At 39.3% G+C, this 22,772-nt stretch overlaps 1 protein-coding gene across 3 annotated transcripts in view; it reads left to right on the forward strand.

Moving 5' to 3' along the window:
* The window catches only part of Agbl1 (AGBL carboxypeptidase 1), a 780,759-nt gene that overhangs the window by 275,340 nt on the left and 482,647 nt on the right, over positions 1-22,772 (forward strand). For all 3 annotated transcript variants that reach the window (XM_074061490.1, XM_074061492.1, XM_074061493.1), the window contains one exon: positions 8,326-8,506. In XM_074061490.1, the coding sequence (XP_073917591.1) occupies positions 8,326-8,506 (181 nt within the window). The remainder of the gene's footprint in view (positions 1-8,325; positions 8,507-22,772) is intronic.

Below are 22,772 nucleotides of genomic sequence, written 5' to 3' on the forward strand. Positions count from 1 at the left end.
AAGAATTTGCTATCTGTTAAGGGTGTAGGAAGCTGAATGTGGTGGAAATATTGTGTACTCATGTATGAAAATGGGAAAATGAGACCTGTTGAAACTATTCCGGGAATGGGGGAGGAGAAGATAAAGGAGAAAGATGGGGGGAGTGAATTCAACTCTGATATATTGTAAGAACTTTTACAAATGTCACAATGAACCCGCAGTACAACAATAATATAATGAAAATACAATAAAAGAATTATATTTAGAAAATATAACGAAATCCTCAAAGTCAGCAATAGAAAAACAACCCAATTTGAAGATGGACAAAAGATTTGAACAGCCACTTCACTTATGATGATAAGCATGTGGCAAAAAGAACTCATTAAAAGGTTCCCATTATTATTTAGTCACTTGGAAAAATTAAGTAAAAACAATAATTAGGTATCAGTAGACATCCTCATTAGGATGCCTAAAATCAAAAGTGGGGATGATATCAAGGGTTAACTAAACACAGAGATCAATTGGAACTCTCAAACAATGCTGGTGGGTGGGTAGAATGGTAGGTTTTTCAGGAAACAGTTTGGTAACAATTCCCAGTAACCTAGCATAACATCAACCTATCATAGTATGCAGAAATTCTACTCTTAGCCATCAACCCAATGAAAGACTAACATGCAAACAATTACAGCTACTTTATAATAATCTGGAAATAACTCAAGTGTCCGTCCTCAAGTGAAAGAATGAACTGTGGCATATCCACAATTTGGTGCTGTGTGATACACTGGAATATAACTCAGTAGTTAAAAGGAGCAAATCATTGATGCATCAGCACCATGGATGACTCTCAAAAGCATTATGTTAAGTTAAAGAAGCCAGATAAGAAGAGTATGTAGGTTCACCAAGAAGTTTAAAGATTAGGTTGGTGGAGTGGCTCAAATAGTAAGAGCGCCTGCCTAACAAGCCTGAGGCTCTGAGTTCAAACCCCACTACTGCCAAAAAGAAAAAAGAAGGAAACCTAATGATATACCTGCCTTCTGAGCCTGCCATACTACTTTTGGCCATATATCTGGAGTTAAATCAATGTACCAGAGAGATACCTGCACACCCATGTTTCTAGGAGCACTCTTCACAATAGCCAAGCTATTGTGAATCAGCCTAGGTGACCATCAACTGATGGATGGATTAAATACAATGTGGTATATATACACCATAGAGTATTACTCAATTATAAAGAAGAATGGAATTATGTCATTTGCAAGAAAATGGGTGGAACTGGAGATCATCATGTTGAGTGAGATACGCCAAGCTCAAAAAGCCAAATATCACATGTTTTCATTTATTTGTGAAAGAGGATGATGATGGTAGTAATAATAGGACAGGAGTGTAGAGAGAGAATCGTGGTGGTTGTAAGAATCAGCAGGAGGGAGAAGGGGGAAAGGAGAGAGGGTACTTTATATATACCTTCACATGTATATATATGAAGATAGTATAATGAAACCCACCAAACACTGAAAAAGGTGGTGAGGAGGGAGGAAGGTTATGGAAATTTAAAAGAGGGGTGAACTTGTTCAAAGTACACTGTATGCAGCTATGGAATCAGCACAGTGAAACCCCCTTCTACTGTTAATGTATGCTAATAAAAAAGTCAAAAAATTCCCAAACAAACCACACTGTAGTGACGAAGAGCCAGATAAGTGGTTGTTAGAGGATAGGGTTGTAGTGAAGGGACTTCCTACAAAGGGGACTGAGGGAAATTTGGGGACGATGATGATTTATAGTACTGTATACATGCATCAAAATTGATTGAATTTATTTAAAATTGGTAAAAATTTATTTTATGTAAATGATGCCACAATAATTTTAATTGGGAAGGGGGGAGAATCTTTTTATGTTAATATGGAAAGCTTTCCAAGATATTTTGGTAAGTGAGAAGTGAGAGCATAAAATGTGCATCATTTGCTACCTTTTTGGGAAACGTAAATGTGACATAGTGTAACACTTATAAAATTCTCTCTTTTCTCAGTGCGTGTGTTAGTCTGCTTTCCACCACTGTGACAAAATACCTGAGATAATCAATTTATAATGAGGAAAGTTTTGTTTTGTTTTGGATCAGCATTTAAGAGGTTTCACTCCATGGTCAGTGGCTTTTGGGCCTGTGGCAAGGCAACATGTCATGGCAGGAACATGTGACAGAGGAAGCTGCTTATCTCATGTTGTCCAGGAGGAGATGGAGAGGAAGGTGCTGGGGTCCTCATATTCCCATCAAGGTCATGCCCACAGTGGCCTGGCTTTCTTCTACCAGGTCCAACTCTAGGCGCCATTGTTCCAGTAGTGCCGTAGGCTGGTATCCACACCTTCAACACATGGCCTTTGGATTCCAAACTGTATACTCAGAATTTTATTTCACTGGTACTTCCTTTAAATTCTTGTTTTCTCATCTCCTTCCTCATCCCATGGTCTTTTAGTCAGGTTGTTTCTATATACTCTCTTCAAAGTTTTTGGGACTTAGTGCTAGCTGATTTCACCTTGCAATCACAGTCTGCTCTGCTCTCCTGGCCATTTCTTCTCATTTTAACCCCACTACTGACTCTTTAGCGTCACAGAAATGTCCCAATCATGCCTTTGCATCATGATTTTTCCATTGTGCTTTCATAATTCAAAAGATGGTTTCCAAATCCCTGCATTCTCTGCAAAGTCCTGCAAAATCAGGTGCAGACTCAACACTGTAGGTTTGCTCCTGCCCTGGCCTTCAGTGTAGCTAATGCTTCAGGTCCATGTAATTCTTCTTCCTCCAGGATTGTGTACTCTATAACCTCAGTAGTTTACAAATATTATCGCTTAGGATTTTCCCATTACCTCCTTCCTTTCTTTTCTTCCTCTGGTAAACACTCAAATTGGGTAAGCTAGATCCAATGTCACCCTATGTGAAATCCACTTCCTCTTCTATGGTGGTCCACTTCCTCTTCTGTGGTGCCCTACTTCCTCTTCTGTGGTGGTCCACTTCCTCTTCTGTGGTGCCCTACTTCCTCTTCTGTGGTGCTCCACTTCCTCTTCTGTGGTGCCCTACTTCCTCTTCTGTGGTGCTCCACTTCCTCTTCTGTGGTGCCTCACTTTCTGTGGTGCTTCGTTTCCTCTTCTGTGGTGCCCTGCTATTTGAAAATATTTTGCCTTTATAAAAATTGACATACATTATTTTCTAAACAGCCAAACAATGTAAGTAAGGTAAAAAGACATAAAAATTACCCAAAGGACCTTCAATGCAGATGTATTTCTTTGTCTTTAAATAAATGTTATAATTACAAACAGATGGAATCCTTCTCTGTTGTAACTCTTTCATGTTTTTTTATTCACTATCTTGTCTCAGATAGTGTGTCAACAGAAAAAGTCATGTCATTTTTAATGGCTCGATAATATTCTGTTCTATGTATCAATTCCTTAACTAGTTTCCTGTAGATGTACTTTTAAGTCATTTCAGCTGTTTGCATTAGTATAAATAATGTCATAATGAGCATTCCACTGTGCTTTGAAACTGTCTTGACAAATGTCTCTGATCTCATTGCATGCTAATTATCCATGTGCCTGTCTTTTCTACCAGACAATTATTAGTTCCCCAAGGGAGAAGATCAGTATTTCTGATATATATTAAGTAGAAACTTAATATATATTGTTGAAAGAAAGAAGGGAGAAATGAATGTATGTTGATATAACATGCTTATCATCACATCTGTCTTCAGTTTCCACTCAACTTTTCACTGGCCTATAGCTTGATATATCTTAGACATTATTCAATTTCCCACTTGATCCTAGTTTCTCTTTAAGATGTTACCACTGACTTAAATTCAATATGTAACTTTTTAATTAGAAGATGGCCAAAACATGGTCCTTCATAGGCTGAACAGATTTTAGGAATTACAGAGAAAAAACAATGCAAGTACCTGACACCTTTTGCCCAACCCTAAGCTGAGATGATTTACTAAGATGGAATTTGTCAATTACAAGAAGAAAGCACATGGTATCTGTGTGTTGCATACTGTCTACAGCTGTTATCTATTATAGGTTCTCTGGAGTACCATTTGCTGCTACAACTGAATGGTCCCATAAGTTTAACTTACCAATATGACTGCAAAATTGTCTTAAATCACAGAGGGGAAAAGAGGAAAACCAGCTAGAAAAGGCTGAAATGCTGCTTATGTCTTCATTAGAGCCACAGTTTTCCCTCATTTGTTTTGTCAGGATGCTAAAATAGCCTGCTAGGTCTTGTGCTGTATTACAGTACAGCAGATTATCAACCTGACTCTCCAAGGAAAGCAGCACAATGCTGGGGTCTCTCTGCAAGAGCTTGCATTTGGCTTATTGACTGATGCTCTGCATTATAGTGGTTATATAAGGCGATAGAAGCCAACTGGCCCAGACAATGAAAGTGTTCAGTTGGTGTCAAAAATTTAAAAGCGCTTAAGCTATTTTTTGTTTCCTCTTACTGGGCTAGTTACACTTACTATTGTTATCTAATACATTGCAAATGAACCTAGTTCAAAAAGCACAAAGAGAGTGATATGGAATTATAGAACTGAAAATAAGCTACTGATTGGGTACATATTCATCAAGCCTCTTTATTCCTCAACAAGCCTTTTATTGGATGCCAACACAGCCTGCTTTGGAGGGAGTGAAAGTGACTGCAAACAAATGACATAGCATGAAAGCTGACCTCCAGTTGATTTCAATTGTGCTTAGCTAGTTCACTGTGTATCTTCCCTACTCCAATAGGGTTATTTATAAAGTTTCAGTTAGTGAGTTACTATGAAGAACACACAATGTGCTATGGACTGAATACTTGTGTCCCCCAAATTTACATGTTGAAATTCTAAGAGTCTTGCATTTCACTGACTGAGCTAGTCTGGTCACGTTAAAATTCCAACCCTTAAAGTGATGGACTTATAAGGTCCACCCTTTGGAAAGTGAGTATGACATGGGGGTAGGGCCCTCATGAATGATGTTAGTGCCCTTATAAAAGAAACCCTGGGACCTCCCTGTCGCTTCTGCCATGTGAGGACACAGCCATTGAGAAACCAAGAAGCAGGCTCTCACCAAGACACAAAATCTCTCAGCATCTCAATCATAGATTTCCTGCCTCCAAAACTGTGATAAATACATTTCTATTGTTTATAAGCCTCTCAGTCTATGATGTTCTGCTATTGTCCTCTAGACAGACTAAGTCAAAATCCAGTATTCAATTTCTTCAGATGAATTTACATTTCATCTCAGGTAGTAAATGGGGGGGGGGTAGATTGTGAGTCCTGAAAATGTGCATCTATAATTCTTCTGTAATGCACTCTGGTAAACTGTCTCTCTCTGGTTAGACAAATGCATTATCTATAATAATGTCAGAATTATTTTTCTAAACTACAGTCTTTAGCATGTCTTTCTCCTGATGAAAAACCCATCATTGACTCTCTTTCGCTCTTTCTCTCTCTCTGTCTTTGGTGGGGCTGGAGTTTGAACTCAGGGCTTTGTACTTGTGAAGCAAGTACTCTTCTGCATGATCCACACCTCCAGTTCATTTTTGCTCTGGTTATTTTGGAGATGGTGTTATGAGCAAGTTTCCTGGGCTGGCCTCGAACCACAATTCTCCTAATCTCAGTCTCCCAAGTAGCTAGAATTACAGGCGTGAGCCACCAGTGTTTGACTGGGGTGGCTCCCATTTTATTAAACTAGTGATTTTCAACTGTTTTTTTCTGGAAACTACATGTCAAATATAATATTGTTCTCACTACAACTAATGCTGTTCTCCCCACTTTATAAACCACATCTGAATGCATGCCATTCAAAATATAATATGATTTTATACCTGATCTTGTCTTCACATGTAGACTAGAGTTTAATAGCAGGTAAGACAGAAATCATTGCAATGGCCAACAAAATAGCAGTTTACTGTTCCAAAATATCCAGAAGCATTGAAAAAGCCAGTGAAGGTATATATAGCTACTTAATGAGTTTATCAAGAACCCTCACTCTACATTTATCTCACCATATTTAGTATGTAGCTGTGATACTCAAGTTGGCTTCCTTACCTGAAGATATTAGATCTATGAGCAAGGCAGGAAGAAGAATGATCAAGGACGAGATTAAAGAAAGAAATGGACATTTGCCAATGAAACTGTCCCCTTTCTTCGTCTTTCCGAAAAGACTCATCCCTGCTAGCATTTACATCTCATTGGCTACAGCAATGTTGCGTGGTAATGCCTACCTACAAGATGATCCATGAACCTAAGCATTTAAATTGGAGTAAATTCCTGCCTCACTCCCAAATCAGGGCTGGAGTAGAAAGTAGGGGAGAAAGGGTGATGGGCAGGCATCCCTCGGTTTGTGCCATATGCAATATCATAAGAGCCATATCCACTCTCCTTGGTCACTGATGACTTTGCAATGGACCCCATTACTGATCACAGAATACCAGTGACTTGCTGGCTTCAGTGTTGAGAACCTCTGACCTACAGGAAAAGTTCAATTCTCTACCCAAACTATATAAGGAGGGATCTCCCCAGTGTGACACCAGTCCACTTTTCTAGATTCATGTTCTACCACTTCTGGTCTTTTGCTTAAGACACACATAATTTCTCTTCATTTTTGAGTACATCAACCTTCTCTCCTCTGTGTTTTTGTGTGTGTGCCTTTTTCTCTGCTTAGAACATCCTTTTCACCTTCTCTCTCTGGTAAGATGATACTTATTTTGCAAGACCCAGTCAAAATACCATTACATATCTGGAAATGTCCTTACCTTTCTCAGTCAGATCTATTTTTGGTGCTTTTTGTACACCTCTGTTAGCTCACTTGTCATTATTTGCTTGCATATTTGTCTCTGCTGACAAATGATAAGGCCTCTTAGAGAACAATCACTATAATTTATTCGACTTTTTCTACCCAGTGCCTCCTGAAGATCCTGGAATACATTCAAGACACCTGCTTAAGGAAAAGTATAACAATATTATCTCTAATGTATAGATGACCTACAAGGAGCTGAAGCACACTGTAGTCAGTAAAAATGCATTTATTGAGCCAGGCATGATGGGTAGCGTATGCTTATAATCTTACCACTTAGAAGCTAAGGCAGAAGGATCAAGAGTTCAAGGTCAGCCTGGACTACATAAGCAGATGCTATATCAGGAAAAAGAATTCATTGACCTAACCCCTTGAATCTAGACCTCAGGAATTAATGGCTGGTGGAAGAAATCTAGAAGACACAGAGTGGGTAACTTTTTGATCTTTCTGACTTTGATTCTCTTAGGTGTATACCCAGGAGTGGTGTAGCTGGATCATATGGTAATTCCATTTTTAGTTGTTTTAGGAACCTCCATGCTGATTTCCACATTTGGCTGCACTAATTTATATTCTCACCAACAGTAACAGTGTAGCCTCTCCAGTGTTTTTTGTTGCTGTTCTTGAAGTTTTGTTTTGTTTCCTTGATGGTAGCCATTCCCACTGGGATGAGATGGAATCTCAATGAAGTTTTGATTCACATTTCCTTGATGGCTAAAGATGTTAGACATTTTGTTAGGTATCTATTGGCTATTTGAATCTCTTCTTTTGAGAGCTATCTATTCAATTCATTTGTCCATCATCTTATTTGTTCTTTTGGTGCTTAATTTTTTGAGTTCTTTATATATTTCAGATATTAATCTCTATCCAATGACTAGCTGGCACAGACTTTTGTCTTCTTTTTTCAGACTGGGGAATGAATCTAGGATCTCATGTGCTAGGCAAGCACCCTACCACTTGAGCCATGCACCCAACCCTTTTTTGTTTGTTTGTTTTTGAGGTAGGATCTTGCTAATTTTGCCTCTGTTGTCCTTGAACTTGTGATCCTCCTGTCTCAAGTAGCTAGGAGCACAGGCATGCTCCACCACACCCAACTGAGTTTTGTTTGTCCTGTACACAATTTGTGTTTAAATCATTTTTGTTTTCTAGCAACCATCTGAGGTTACTATTACTGTCTGTATTTTATAGATGAGGAAATAGCCTCAGAGAAAACAAATCATTTGCCTAAAATCTTACAGTTAGCAAATGATAAAGACAAGATTCAGTCTCAGATCTATGAAATGGACTCAGGAGAGTTAATTGGCTTAAAATCTGCTTCCTGGCTTCTTTTCATGCCACTAACTTTATATTCTCTTGAGTCCTACAAACCATGGAGGCAGATGGAAAATGGGTAACTATAGATCAGATATGTATTTGAAACAATTAACCTATTTCAAACCTCATGCGTGTCAGCTGTAATTCTGATACCCTAGTAACTATCTTGAAGGAAATAGCATATTTAGGCTCTATTTTCTTGTGTCTCCTTTTCTGCAGGACATCGTCCTTATCACGTAATCACTGCCCGAGTTCACCCAGGAGAAAGCAATGCCAGTTGGGTGATGAAGGGGACCTTGGAGTTCCTGGTCAGCAGTGACCCTGTGGCAAGACTCCTGAGGGAAACCTTCATTTTCAAGATCATCCCTATGCTTAACCCAGATGGTGTCATCAATGGCAAGTATGTCACGAACCTGTCCTGACCCCACGGTAACACACTGCTGTCTCATCCCAGGACTGTGTTTGGAGAGGTCTTGATATTATGGCAGGAATAAATTCCCTGAGCTCTGTTGACTGGCACAAATAACAATGTATCTGCACACACATTTATGCCAGTCTCATCATGTTTATTTGAAAAGAAAGGTATAAAATCATAGGCAGTTAATGTCAGAGGAAATGATCTAGCCCAGCACTCCTCTTTCAAAAGGGAGGACATTGGTGTTAATGGTAAATAAAATGGTTGGCCTGAGTCACATGGTAGGTTAATGGCAAATTCCAAGCTCAATTTGTGATTTCTTCAAAGGTAAGACCGATGCTTTCATTTGCTTATTAGTTAGTGTTTACTGCAGAGAAATCTTTATTGACAATTATATTTTACTGGATTCTAGATGCAGCTAACACAAGGCTGTCACTTTAGCTAAATGGGAAGTTGGCTGAAGAGAAGGTTGTAGTCTTTCTTCTCCTTACACATCCTCTGCATGCCTTTGGGGGTATGTCATGGAAAGATGACTGCTGGAAAGACATTCTGGGTTTGTGAGGTAAGGCCCAGATGAGGCCGCTGAGGTCACATGGCCAGAGGGTGGGTGTGGCAGGATTCACATTCACAAATATCTGTTTCAAACTTTGGAGACAATGAGCCAAGCTCTTTCCTATGGTGATGGATTCTTTTTATTATAAGAACGAACATTTTGTCCCATGGAAAAACAAGATATAAGATAAATAGAAAGTATTAAAAGAAAAGGTAAATTTAAAAAGCTAGACATGAAAAAAAGTGTGTTTAGCAATTCAAAATATCATTAGTAAGGAAACAAAAACTCAAGTTTAAAATACAGAAAATAGAGCAATAGCTAAATGATCAAACAGAAGAGATAAAATAAATATTATAAAAATAAGAATAAGAAGACAAAAACAGAAATAAGATGACTTTAGAAAGTGCTTTAAGACATAAAATAATTTCTTTAACAAAGAAAAAAATGTTAAGTAGCTCAGAATAGACTAATTTCAAGAGATCAGCCTAAAATGAAGATGGATAAGTTAAAAAGGTTAAGAAGATAAAATTGATAAAATATAACGAGAGCAACAATATAAATTACCAGTGATGAAACAGGTAAAACCATGCCAAATGCATACCAAAGCCACAGACTAGAATAATGAAATTATAAGTTACCAAAAATGAAAGAAAAGTAAGGCACTGATCTGTTCTTTTTCAAACTAGTTTTATGATCTTTCGAGGGTATTGTAAGTCTGTACTGTGAATGGGTTTGAGTAAGTTTACTCCTTCCTTATATTTCTACTCTTCCTTCCTCCCCGCTTTTCAAACAGTGTTTGGTGGGTTTCGTTATGCTGCCTTTGCACACACACATGTAGGGTACTTTAATCCTCTTCCCCCCTCACTATCCTTTCCTTTTCCCTTCCCATTGATCCCCTCAGGCCATCCCCCTTTCATATTCAAGTCCCATCATCGTCATTGTTGTCATAATTGTCACCATCATCATCGTTTTAACTCTAAGTTGCACAAAAGAGTGAGAGCATGTGATCTTGGTTTATCTCACTCAGCACAGTACTTGTATGGGAGACCTATCTGTTCTTAACAGGTCAGGTTCCTTAGCAGCTCCCATTTGTCTTTTCTTTTCTTTTTCTGTTTTCTTTTTGTACGTGGAACTTGTTTGATGGATGACTCTGGGGTAGAGTGGGGTCCCTGTTCTTTCTCTATGGTGACTGTTGGTTTTTGAGCACTTGTAAGCACTCAGAGGTCAAATCCTTCACCAGTGAGCCTCATTACAGGCCCTTGAGACTTCTAGACTCATGGACTGGGCAAGACCTTAGAACAGTGTCCTCTCTGGTCATTCAGAACTCATCTAGCTCTGCAGTGTTTACCTTTAACTCCTATGAATAGCACTGAGACATGAGAGATTAACTTCTCTCTGCTTGACTGGCCAAGGATTTTACTAGTAAGCTTTCTCAGCCTAAATGGATGGAAAACAACTAAGCAAGGTGTCTTTAGGGAAATGATCCCATTTCAACATCCTTGTTACCTCTTTTCTGAAGTCTCTCCTTCCATGGAATTCTCTGGGATCTAAAAGAGAATGGGCAGGGCAATGGACTTGGAATCCTAACTCTGACTTGGAAATCTGTCTGTTCTCTGACCTACTCAGTTTTTTCCTCTGTTAGAAGAAAGTGTGCTCTCAGATGACCTTTCCGGGAAAAGGTCGTATAAGCCCAAGGCAGTATTCTAGCTCAGGGATTAAGTATTGAAGTTTCCTCCATTTCCAGTGCTCATACCCCCAAATCAGAGGCTGGCTTCAGGTCTTTGGTTTAAAGGTTAATGTGGTCTCTGTCACTGGGGACCTTCTTGGCTAGGACACATGTTATTTCCAGCTCACAGCTGGTTGCTTTGTGCTCCCAAATGGCAGGCCAGCTTCTTCTCTGTGACAGTGGCATTCATCATCATTACTATTATTTATTATGACTCAAATTACCCTTTTCATTTACAGAGCATCTTTCATCATGGACCTGAAGGCACTTTGTAGCTCACTTGAATCATCCAAACACTTTTGGCTAAAAGGGATTTGGAAATCATAGTGTTTTTCCACTGATAGGAAAACCCATAGGTCATAGAATATTATGAAAGACTCAGACTGCTGTGGATACATGACATCTCACAACGAAAGGCTTAAAAATTTCAGCTCCTGAGTCCTTCTTAGAACACAGGGAACATATGCTTTATGTTTTTCTGTGACTGACATTCCATTTCAGGTCATGTCTCCTCCATTGTGTATAATTAGCTGTGTTTGTGTTTTACTTCTTTTTTTTTTTAACTCAGGGCCTCTTATTTGCTAGGCAGGCATGGTACCACTTGAGCCATACACCTAGTCTTCTTTGCATTGGTTGTTTTTTGAGATAGGGTCTCACTTTATGGCCTGGCTAGCCTGAACTAACTCTTCCATGTAGCTGAGGATGACAGGCATATACCACATGCCCTGCCATTGGTTGAGATGGAGTCTTATGAACTTTATGCTTGAGCTAGCCTCGACTGTGATCCTCCTTATTTCAACCTTCCAAGGAACTAGGATTACAGGCTTGAGCCACAGTGCTGGGATTCTGATCTTTGGCCTATGAGCTTCACCCATTGTAGGCAGTCTTCCCTTGAGGCAATCCATAGCTAAAGTCAAACTTCCCTTGTACATGGGAAGTCCTTTCCAAGCTTGATACAGTTCACTTAAACATTATTTATGGAATACTATTTCTAATGGTCTCAACTTCACTGATTCTTCTCTGTATACCTCTTATTAACAGCCTTCCTAAAAGGGACAGAATTTCCCTATGTGTCCTCTGACCAGCAAAGAGACAGTCTTGCATAAAGATTAGAGAACCTTAACCTGAACTTGGCACTTACCCGAATAGACTAAGCTTTTTTTTTCATTACCAGTTATGGCTCTCCATTGAGCTTTAAGGAAAACATAAAAGTCAACTAGTTTCCTTTTGTGGTGAGGGTGATGGAGCCTCTGAGGATGGCTTGGAGGTTTTGAAAACAATGGTCAGGGAGAAATAGCCAGGATTTTCTAGTAAAAAAAATATAGTGAGTCTTGCCAAATCATGAATCTCTTAGCAACACAAGTTTTAACAGGAAAACAAAATACAAAGAAGGATGATTATGTTATTCCAAAAGAAATAATTTGCCCTATTTCTGGCCTTATAGTTTGTCCTGAATTGAGCTGAGATATAAGCAAATGAGGAGAACCAAGGTAGGGGTTCCTTGACTTTTATAATTCTTGCCCAGGTGAAACAGAATGGGGAGTCGACAAATCATGTTAGAACAGTAGCGATATTGGTGGCTTGATTATAGTGGGGGGAAAGAGATGGCAGATAATTTCTGAGCTGCTTTTAAAGTAGAGATGATGTATGAATGGGGACAGGGTGCAAGAGGGGAAGAAGTCAATGCAATTCCCATTTTAAAAATTTTGGTCATTGTGTGATAATGACAACATAATTTTTTTTTTACAAAGTCAACACATAGCCTAACATTTTATTCACAGGAGAATCAGATCATATTGATTCTTAGAGTATATACAACTCTACAAACATGATTATCTTCTTCCAAGGCATTTATGGAACAGACACAAACAACAATAAAGAGCAAAGGACATACCACAAGTAAAGACAACATGGTTTTAAGAAGTAATAACTGGATGTACTAGAGGGAACAAATCAAGCTGTAAAAATCACATAAAAAATCTCCACAACCTTAACAATCTGGGAACATTTAAGGTTGGTTCCAGTGGTCTTTCACTCTTCTGTGTGTTTTGAAGGCTTTACTGCAAGAGCACTTACAGACTTTACCTAGAAAAAATACGAAGCATGTTTTTGGTCCAAGAAGTAATCTAATTCTTTTACATGTAGTGTCTTAATTAATTAATTGTCAGTATGGTCCAGCAAATGTAGATCTTCTACGCAATTTCTAGGTAAGATAAACTTCAAGTCCTCAGAGCAGTTTAAGCTTCTGGTGTTACAGACCCAGCTAGACCTCTTGCACATCTCTGCTGTTGAGATTTAAGGAAATTAGAATAAAATTTTTAAATGTTCTACCTCAGAGGGTTCTTGCATTTTATGGAGTCCTTCAAGTGATGAACAGACCAAAGAGGTAAACTAAGTCACTCAAGTTCTTATACTTTGTTCAAGGCAGGAATGGCGTGAGAAATGGTCTAGGTAATTAAACATGATGCACATGAGTGTGTGTGTAAGCATGTGTGTACATGTGTACTCAGACCCACTCACATCTCCATGCCAGCTTTTCTATAAACACCTCCCACTTGACTTTGACTATTTATTGCTCTAGGTCTCCTCTTTCATGGGTCATTTTGTGGTATACTTTCACTCAATTCTTTAGGATCCCGGAGAGTTTAGATTGTCCCAATTGACTTATTTCATCTTTGGACTGGGATATGTCTCCTTACTATTATTACTTCATCTCTGCATTTTACTCTATTTAAAGCCCCTTCAATGTTAAACTTTTGGATTACACAGACCAGTTGCACTTAAATAAACATTGGAATGATTAATAAGTGTCATTTTATTTGAACAATGGTAACTGGTGAGAAATTCAATTTCCACTGTACTTTGGGCTGTCTCCCTGCCTACTTGGGATCATGCAAATAACCCAGGACATGTGATGCTGAATTTATAGATCATGGCAACGACCGTACTTGCTATTTGCACTGTGACACATGGTGCTAGTACCCATAAAGACTTCACTGTGGGTGGGGAGCAGTGTGTAGTCATTGAGTGGATTGGTCATTCCTATTGTCAATCATCCTGAATGGGGATAATCTGGAAACTGGAAAAGACGCCTTAAAAAGGGGCTCTTTAGGGAAAGAGGGGATTTGCTGAAGGTTTAAATTGGGAGGACTCTGGTCTAGGGAAGATGGCATATGCCATGTGGAAGAGGCCTGAAGAGGCAGTCCCTTAACTGGCCACTTGAGAATGAGAGCAGCTCTAATGATAATCAGTTTTAAATTTTCTTCAAGTAGTTATCTTCTGTTATATCATTTATTCTTCCGTTAAGTGGTCATACGCCATTCAGTCTGGTTTCAGATACTCTATTGAGATTTAAAGAAAGCATCTCTGCCCAAGATTGGTGAAGGGGAAAAGTGGCAATGGTACTTAGTGAAATTCCTAAGAGAACAGTGAATAATAAGTACAATTGCTAAGATGTTCTAAGAGTTGTGCTCAGGAAAATTGGCACATTAAAAAATTTTAAATGCTTTATTGATTCCTATTGATAAAAATGCTATATTTAAGATACTAGATGTTTCAAAAGATGAGCGCTAGCACAAGAGTTGTATGGCACAGGTAGTAAAAGTAACCAAGAGCTTAAGAACTGAAGAGGTGGCTTCTGCCTATAAGGAAGGGGATAGGCAGAGTCACCACAACTTAGGGTCTTGATATAATCCATGAGGCTGGTGTTTGGAACGCTGAAAAAGATGATTGACCTGTGTGGGGCTTCAATGGACAAGGAGGCACAACCAGGAGGTCAACGAATCTAGAGTGGCCTGTATCCAAAAGGCAAGGGGGGGCATTTGGTCCTTTCTGCTGCTGGTTCCTTTGAGAGAGTGCAGCAAGCTAGTGATGTGAGTGCTTAAGAAGCACAGATTGAGGGCTGGGTATGGTGGTACACACCAGCAATCTCAGCTACTCAGGAGACTGGCCAGGCAAAAACATGAGACATTACTTGAAAAATAAACCCCAAACTCTAAAGCTGGTACAGGAAAGAATAGGAAATACTTTGGAACTAATAGGTATAGGCAAAGACTTTCACAATGGAACCCCAGCAACTCAGAAATAGCATAGATAAATGGGACTTCATAAAACTAAAAAGCCTCTGCTCAACAAAAGAAATGGTCTCTAAACTGAAGAGCCCACCCACAGAGTGGGAAAAAATATTTGCCAGCAACACATCAAAGGACTGATAACCAGAATATATAGAGAACTGAAAAAACTAAATTCTTCCAAAATTAATGAACCAATAAAGAAATGGGCAAGTGAACTAAACAGAACTCTCTCAAAAGAAGAAATTCAAATGGCCAAAAAACACATGAAAAAATGCTTACCATCTCTAGCAATAAAGGAAATGCAAATTAAAACCACACTAAGATTCCACCTCACCCCTGTTAGAACAGCCATCATTAGCAACACCACTAACAACAGGTGCTGGTGAAGATGTGGGGAAAAAGGAACCCTCTTACACTGTTGGTGGGAATGTAAACTAGTACAACCACTCTGGAAAAAAATTTGGAGGCTTCTTAAAAATCTAAACATAGATCTACCATATGATCCAGCAATACCACTCTTAGGGATATACCCAAAAGACTGTTACTCCAGAGGCACCTGCACACCCATGTTTATTGCAGCACTATTCACAATAGCCAAGTTATGGAAACAGCCAAGATGCCCCACCACTGATGAATGGATTAAGAAAATGTGGTATCTATACACAATGGAATTTTATGCAGCCATGAAGAAGAACGAAATGCTATCATTCGCTGGTAAATGGATGGAATTGGAGAATATCATTCTGAGTGAGGTTACCCTGACCCAAAAGACCAAAAATCGTATGTTCTCCCTCATATGTGGACATTAGATCAAGGGCAAACACTACAAGGGGATTGGACTTTGATCATATGATAAAGCGAAAGCACACAAGGGAGGTATGAAGATAGGTAAGACACCTCAAAAACTAGCTAGCATTTGTTGCCCTCAATGCAGAGAAACTAATGCAGAAACTTTAAAGTGACAGAGGCCAATAGGAGAAGGGGACCAGGAACTAGAGAAAAGGTTAGTTTGAGAAGAACTAATTTAGAAGATAACACACATGCGCAGGAAAGCAATGCAAGTCAACTCCCTGTATAGCTATCCTTATCTCAACAAGCAAAAGCCCTTGTCCCTTCCTATTATTGCTTATACTCTCTCTACAACAAAATTAGAAATAAGGGCAAAATAGTTTCTGCCTGGTAGCGAGGGGGTGGGTGGGGAGAGGGAGGGAGTGGGAGGGTAAAGGGGGCAGGGAGGAGGGGGGGGAAATGACCTAAACATTGTATGCACATATGAATAAAAGAAAAATAAATAAAGAAAAAGAAAAAGAAAAAGAAACCAAAGCACAACAGTTGAGGGTGTGTGAGGCTTAAATAGCAGTGTGCTTGGCTAATAAGTTCAAGGCCCCAAGTTCAACCCAAATTACTGCACCCACCCCTAAAAAGAAACAAAGATTGAGCTACTTACTTGAAGACACTCCAGCTGTATGTATTAAAAATGGGAACAAAGAGGTGTCCTTTCTTTTTCTTCCCTCTTTCCTTCTTTCTCTAGTACCTCTTATTGGCAGAACCTACTGGGAAGCCAACTGGAAAGGATTTCTGAGCACTGTGGCTTGCTGATTTTGACGACAGTTGAAAATAAGCACAGGATGTCTATTTATCCAGTGCCTGATGTGCAATAGCATCATATTGTATAGTGTGTATGTAACTTCCTTCTCCTCTTCCTCCTTCTCCTTCCCCTTTCCCTTCCTTTCCTCTTCTTCCTTCTCTTTATACTTGCAAAGCTGGCAATGTATGACTTGAACCTCACCTCTAGTCCATTTTACTGTGGTTATTTTGGAAACAGAGTCTTGCAAACTTTTTGCTCAGGCTGGCTTTGAACTATGATCCTCCTGATCTCAGTCTCCCAAGTAACTAGGATTATTATTTTTTCTTTTATTCATATGTGCATACAATGTTTGGGTCACTCCTCCTCCCTTCCCCCCACCCCCTCCCTTACCTGCCCTGCCCCCTCCCTCTCTCCCCCACCCCCTCGCTACCAGGCAGAAACTATTTTGCCCTTATCTCTAATTTTGTTGAAGAGAGAGTATAAGCAATAATAGGAAGGACCCAGGGTTTTTGCTAGTTGAGATAAGGATAGCTATACAGGGAGTTGACTAGCATTGCTTTCCTGTACATGTGTGAGTAACTAGGATTATAAGTGTGAGCCACCAGCACCCAGTGTGACTTCATTGTTTTAAAACAATAAAGTGATTTATTATATCCAATGGAAAGTGTTATGTGCTTACTGTAGAAGATTCAATATGTGTAGTAAAAGCCTAAAGAGGAAATTTTAAAGTACTCAAATGTGCATTGTATAATTTGAAAGTGCAGCATCCACATCTATTATAATTATATAGCTCTTCCTGAGTTTTGTAGCATGTAGGTTCTTCCTGAATCTCAGAGATAGACTCTGTTGGCAAGTTAGCCATTTGTCTATAAATCAATGGCTTCACTTATATCAGCTATTTCTTTTTTTCTATTTTTTCCTTTTTTTTTTTTTTTGGTGCTGGGGACTGAACTCAGGGCCTTGCACTTGCCAGGCAAGCGCTCTTGCACTGAGCTAAATCCCCAACCCCCAGCTATTTCTTTTGATATAACTATATACCCACACCTATCAAGATTTTCAAAATATAATATATTTTGTGGCATAACTTATCAACTAACAACATTTTCTTTTAACAAGACAAATGATTTCAACAGTTAGTAAAATAGCAATCTTATAGTATCAATAGGCCACTATTAATTAAAAAGTTCACCATTATAAATAACAGACAAATGAGTATTTTTGTTATGTTCTTAGTGAATTTCTCTGGTTATTTCCTTAAGATAAATTTTCAAATGTAACCAGTAGAATCAAATGTTATGTAGGTTTTATATTTGATATGTGTTATTGCCATATTACTCTCTTAACAAAATTTATAGATTTCTATCCCTACTACCAGTGGATGATAATCCTGGGTCTCCTCCCTTGAAAACACTGTATATTGTCAAACTTTTTGTTTATTTGTTTTTAAAATCTAGACTTGTCTTAGTTTTTTTTTTTTTTTTTGGTGGCACTGGGGTTTGAATGCAGGACCTCACACTTGCTCAGTAGGCACTCTACCACTTGAGCCATGCACCCAGCCCAACCATTTTACTTTCTATCCATTCAATAGAATAAACACAACTTTAAGTTTAATATTTTGTACCTATAACATCTAATCATCACAACTACTAAAAATGGTAAATATGTTCCTCTCATTTTGCAGAATAAAAAAATGAAAGAAAACTGAAGCAAAAGGAGACTGGGTGACATACTTAGTACAAACTCAAGGTCTGTCATACCTTCAGTCAGGAATTCCTTGGAGTCAGGAATTACACTCAGGTTTGTCTAGCGACAAATCTCTGTCCACTGGGCTATACAGCCCCCCCTGTATCAAAGCTTCCAGGCCACCCTTCAGGTAATGCCCTCTGAATGTTTCTTTTTTTTTTTCTTTTAGTATTCATATGTGCATACAAGGCTTGGGTCATTTCTTCCCCCTGTCCCCACCCCCTCCCTTACCACCCACTCTGCCCCCTCCCCCTCTCCGCCTTAATACCCAGCAGAAACTATTTTGCCCTTATCTCTAATTTTGTTGTAGAGAGAGTATAAGCAATAATAGGAAGGAACAAGGGGTTTTGCTGGTTGAGATAAGGATAGCTATACAGGGCATTGACTCACATTGATTTCCTGTGCATGGGTGTTACCTTCTAGGTTAATTCTTTTTGATCTAACCTTTTCTCTAGTACCTGTTCCCCTTTTCCTATTGGCCTCAGTTGCTTTTAAGGTATCTGCTTTAGTTTCTCTGCATTAAGGGCAACAAATGCTAGCTAGTTTTTTAGGTGTCTTACCTATCCTCACCCCTCCCTTGTGTGCTCTCGCTTTTATCATGTGCTCATAGTCCAATCCCCTTGTTGTGTTTGCCCTTGATCTAATGTCCACATATGAGGGAGAACATACGATTTTTGGTCTTTTGGGCCAGGCTAACCTCACTCAGAATGATGTTCTCCAATTCCATCCATTTACCAGTGAATGATAACATTTCATTCTTCTTCATGGCTGCATAAAATTCCATTGTGTATAGATGCCACATTTTCTTAATCCATTCGTCAGTGGTGGGGCATCTTGGCATAGAACATGGTAGATAGAAAGTGCCTAAGATCTGTCTAACTCTGGGTGCATGTGAACTTTTTGAAGTCTGTTAAAGTGTGGCTTTCAGATCTGGACACACACCTGTAATGCTTGCTACTCAGGAGGCAGAGATCAGCAGGATCACCATTTGAGGCCAGCCTGGACAAAAAGTTCAGGAGACCCTATCTCAACCAATAAAATGCTGGGCATAGTAGTGCATACCTGTTATCCCAGCTACAAGGAAAATGTAAGTAGGAGAATTATGGTCCAGCCTAGCCTGGGAATAAATGTGATACCCTATTTTAAAAGTAACTGAAGCAAAATGGACTGGGGCATGGCTCAAGGTCTTAGCTACTGCCAAAAAAAACAAATAAACAAATAAAAAACCCCAAAAAGTGGCTCTCTGGAAATACAAGACCAAAGGAAAGCTTTTAAAAGACTTTGAACAACCTCTAACAGGTCTAACAGAGGCATTTCTAACTTCTGTTAGAAACCAATCTATATTCATTTGAGTATATATTCAGTTGAATATTAGTGTATATGTACCGTATTAGTGTATATGTACCGTATTACTGCACCTAACCAATAGTATTTTACTGCAGGTTAAGTTTTCATCCTATCCATTGTGGTCTGATTTTTGTGGAACCTGTGGTTACCATAGCTGCTTAACATTTTCCATTTCATCCTCCTTTTTTTAGTCATCATTCATGTTCTTGAAAGAAATGCTGAGGAAACACAGGGAGTCTGTCTGGGTAGTCAGACTATGGTTTATCAGCTTGGGGTGTATGGATCTCTTCAAGTTGGGAGGATTTATTCTTTTAGGGCTCTTGGTCCATGGGAGAATATGATTCCTTCTTCCACACATGTTGGTCCATTCTTGACTCCTGCACACCTGTGGGTGTGAGTTCTGCAGTGTTCCCCAACAAAGCAAAGATAGAGGACCAGGGCTCCTCTGCAGGGGGAAGAAGCAAGGGAGATGGACTGTTGGATAATCAAACTCCCAGTAGGTGTCTGTCTGTCTCTGTCTCTGTTTTTGATTCTATGTCTCTAGCTCTGTCTGTCTCTTTAACTCTTTCTCTGTAACTCAGGAAGACATTGTGTCACCCTCTCTGAAGGCTTAGATGATCAAAAGTTGAAAAGCCTATAGGAGAACCTTCTACATGTTCTATAGCTTTCGGGAAGATGAGTGCAAATGATGCTGGTGGTGCTGACAAGGTGACACAAGAGTAGGTGTTCTCTTTTAGAGGTTCACCTCTGAACTTCCTTCAGAGAGAGGCCTGGGTGATCCAAAGCTCCCTCTGTGACATCCCTCTGGGAACATTTGCCACCCAAAGATCATGATCTCCTGCTGGGAAAGCTTAGCCTCTTCCAGTCCTTGGTTTCTTCCTCACAGAACTCACCCACTCTTCCTGGGAGCAGACAAAGGGACTGAACTTGCAGTCATGTTCTATTTACTTAGATTGGTTTTTGTTATTTTGTGCTGTTTAGAAAAGAGCAGAGTTGTCAGTGGATAGAAAGTTTTGATTTATTAGTTTTTAAGGAAAAATTAAGTTATTTGGACATAGAACACGTATTGAGGTCTGAGTGAAAATGCCACCCTGGGGTCTGATTCTACCCTGTTTGTCTAGCTCTGCATTAAGTGGCTGTGAGGGGAGTTGGGGAAAGAGTGTCTAATCCCTTTTTCTTTGCTTTACTTTCTTTGTGCTCAAAAATACAGAAAAAAACTTGTTATTCTCATCCAGTTGAAGGAACTGTAATTTTCTCTATGTACCTCCTGTTCTCAATAGAAAATATAAGGATGGAAGTAGTCCGTTTTGAATTCTAAGATATTTTCCTAGATAAAGAGGGACAATTTATAGGAACATGTTAATCTCACAGTTTTGTTTACAACTTTGTAAAATGAAAGACAGACACATATTTAAAATTTTTTTTTAAATGCAGACCTTGCTGTTTTCTACCTTAAATTCTTTCTTTGCAAATGCCTGTCAGCAATTCTGAAATTGTGATCCGAAGGGAATTTTCAGGATGTCCGTGGTGGCACCTCTCCTGACAGGTGGAAGCAAGAAAAGACTCAGAACATGGTGTCTGGTGCAACTGCCAACCTCTGCACATGAACCACAGGAGAAGTGTGGGCTCAGAACAATGGAGGGAAATGTGACACACTCAATCTTGCTGATGAACTTGTTCATTGAGATCAGAATAGAAATTATTTGCTCTGGGAACTCTCAGTCCTGCTGCTAAGTCATTAGCATAGTGCTAAATGACTCATCGTGTGGGGGCTGGGTTCTGGGAGTGAATTCCCAAGGGCTTCCTCACTCACACCCATTTCCACCATCATCTACACACAGACACCCAGTCAGGAGCTGGAGGACTCCAGCTCAGACATTGCAGCTCCGAATAAATATTACTATTTATTATTCCCAAATTTAGGGTTATTAATTATATCAGCATAAACCTAATTTATGCCTTCATAAACAGCGATAATAAATACTGCCAAATGCTAATAACCCAGCTCTTGCCAACTGTGCCTGTGGTTGATGGGTTCGCCCCTCACTTCCCAGAAGCATTAAATTAAAAATGATTCAGTGTTGCAGAATCATTGATCAAGTTGGGGCTGAGGCTCTTGGGAAAATGCGTTTGTTTTGTTAAATGCTTTGCTCCCTTATTGGCTGGGCGACTTCTGATGTCTGACTGCATTCCAGTATTTCTCTTTTTTTTCTTCCTCTGCTCCTCCTGCCCTCCTAGAAGAGAAGGAAATGGGGGCAGGGATGTAATGATGGAGGAAGGTCCATGAACACTCAGTTTCCCTTTTAGACATCTGTCTTCTTAGCATCTCCAACTCCCAACGCTTTCTCTCAACATCTACATAGAAGTCTTTTTAAAGCAAACTCTGGGATACAATATAGATCTGTTATTTCTCAATTCCCATCACATCTACCATGTACTTGGTGATGTGAGATACATGGCTTCCTAAAATAAAATACATGAAAATCTATAACTAGGAAACAAGAAACACAGCCCTGACCACCACTGCCAAACTAGAGGGTGCTTTTTTTTGCTATTTAATCTCAGGGTATTCTGTCTGGTGAAGGGAGAGGAAGTGCCCATCCCTCCGTAATCAAAGCTATTAATAAGGTGCCCTTGCCTTTCTCAAAGGAGGAGCACTTTGTACCTTTCCCTTATTTTTCCTGGTTCTTGTGTTTTTTCATCTGGGATGACTGTGATGGTGTTATAGTATAAAGAATTCTGACCAAGTGGTCAGAAGATCCTGGCTTAGAGCAAATTTGGATTCTTTCCAGTGAGGTGTCTTTTGGACTTATCCTCTCTACTTCTGTTTCTTCAATTTATTAAGGGTGTCATAAGTCCTAATCACTGACTCATTGGTGTCACAAATACTATAGTACTTCAAAACAATGCTGTACAAAGTAAGGAGGGCTCTTCTTATGGAGCTCTGAAGTCTAGATTTCAATCATAGTCATCAATATTCTTCTCAATTGTCAGCCCAGACTGACTTAATGAGGTTTTTCTTGTTTTTTATTCCTCAGTCTCTCATAGAGATACAGGATAGTCTATGTCAGTGGGATAGAACCTCTGTAGAGGGGAAGGAGAATGTCAAACATGAGGAAGATTCCTTTTGATATCTGTTGTCTATAAACACACACACACACACACATTAAACCTTTGGTTGTCTCCTTGTAAAATTATGGAACCAAATAAACTATATCAAA

This window comes from Castor canadensis, chromosome 19, assembly GCF_047511655.1.
Source record: "Castor canadensis chromosome 19, mCasCan1.hap1v2, whole genome shotgun sequence".
NCBI classification, from domain to species: Eukaryota; Metazoa; Chordata; class Mammalia; order Rodentia; family Castoridae; genus Castor; species Castor canadensis.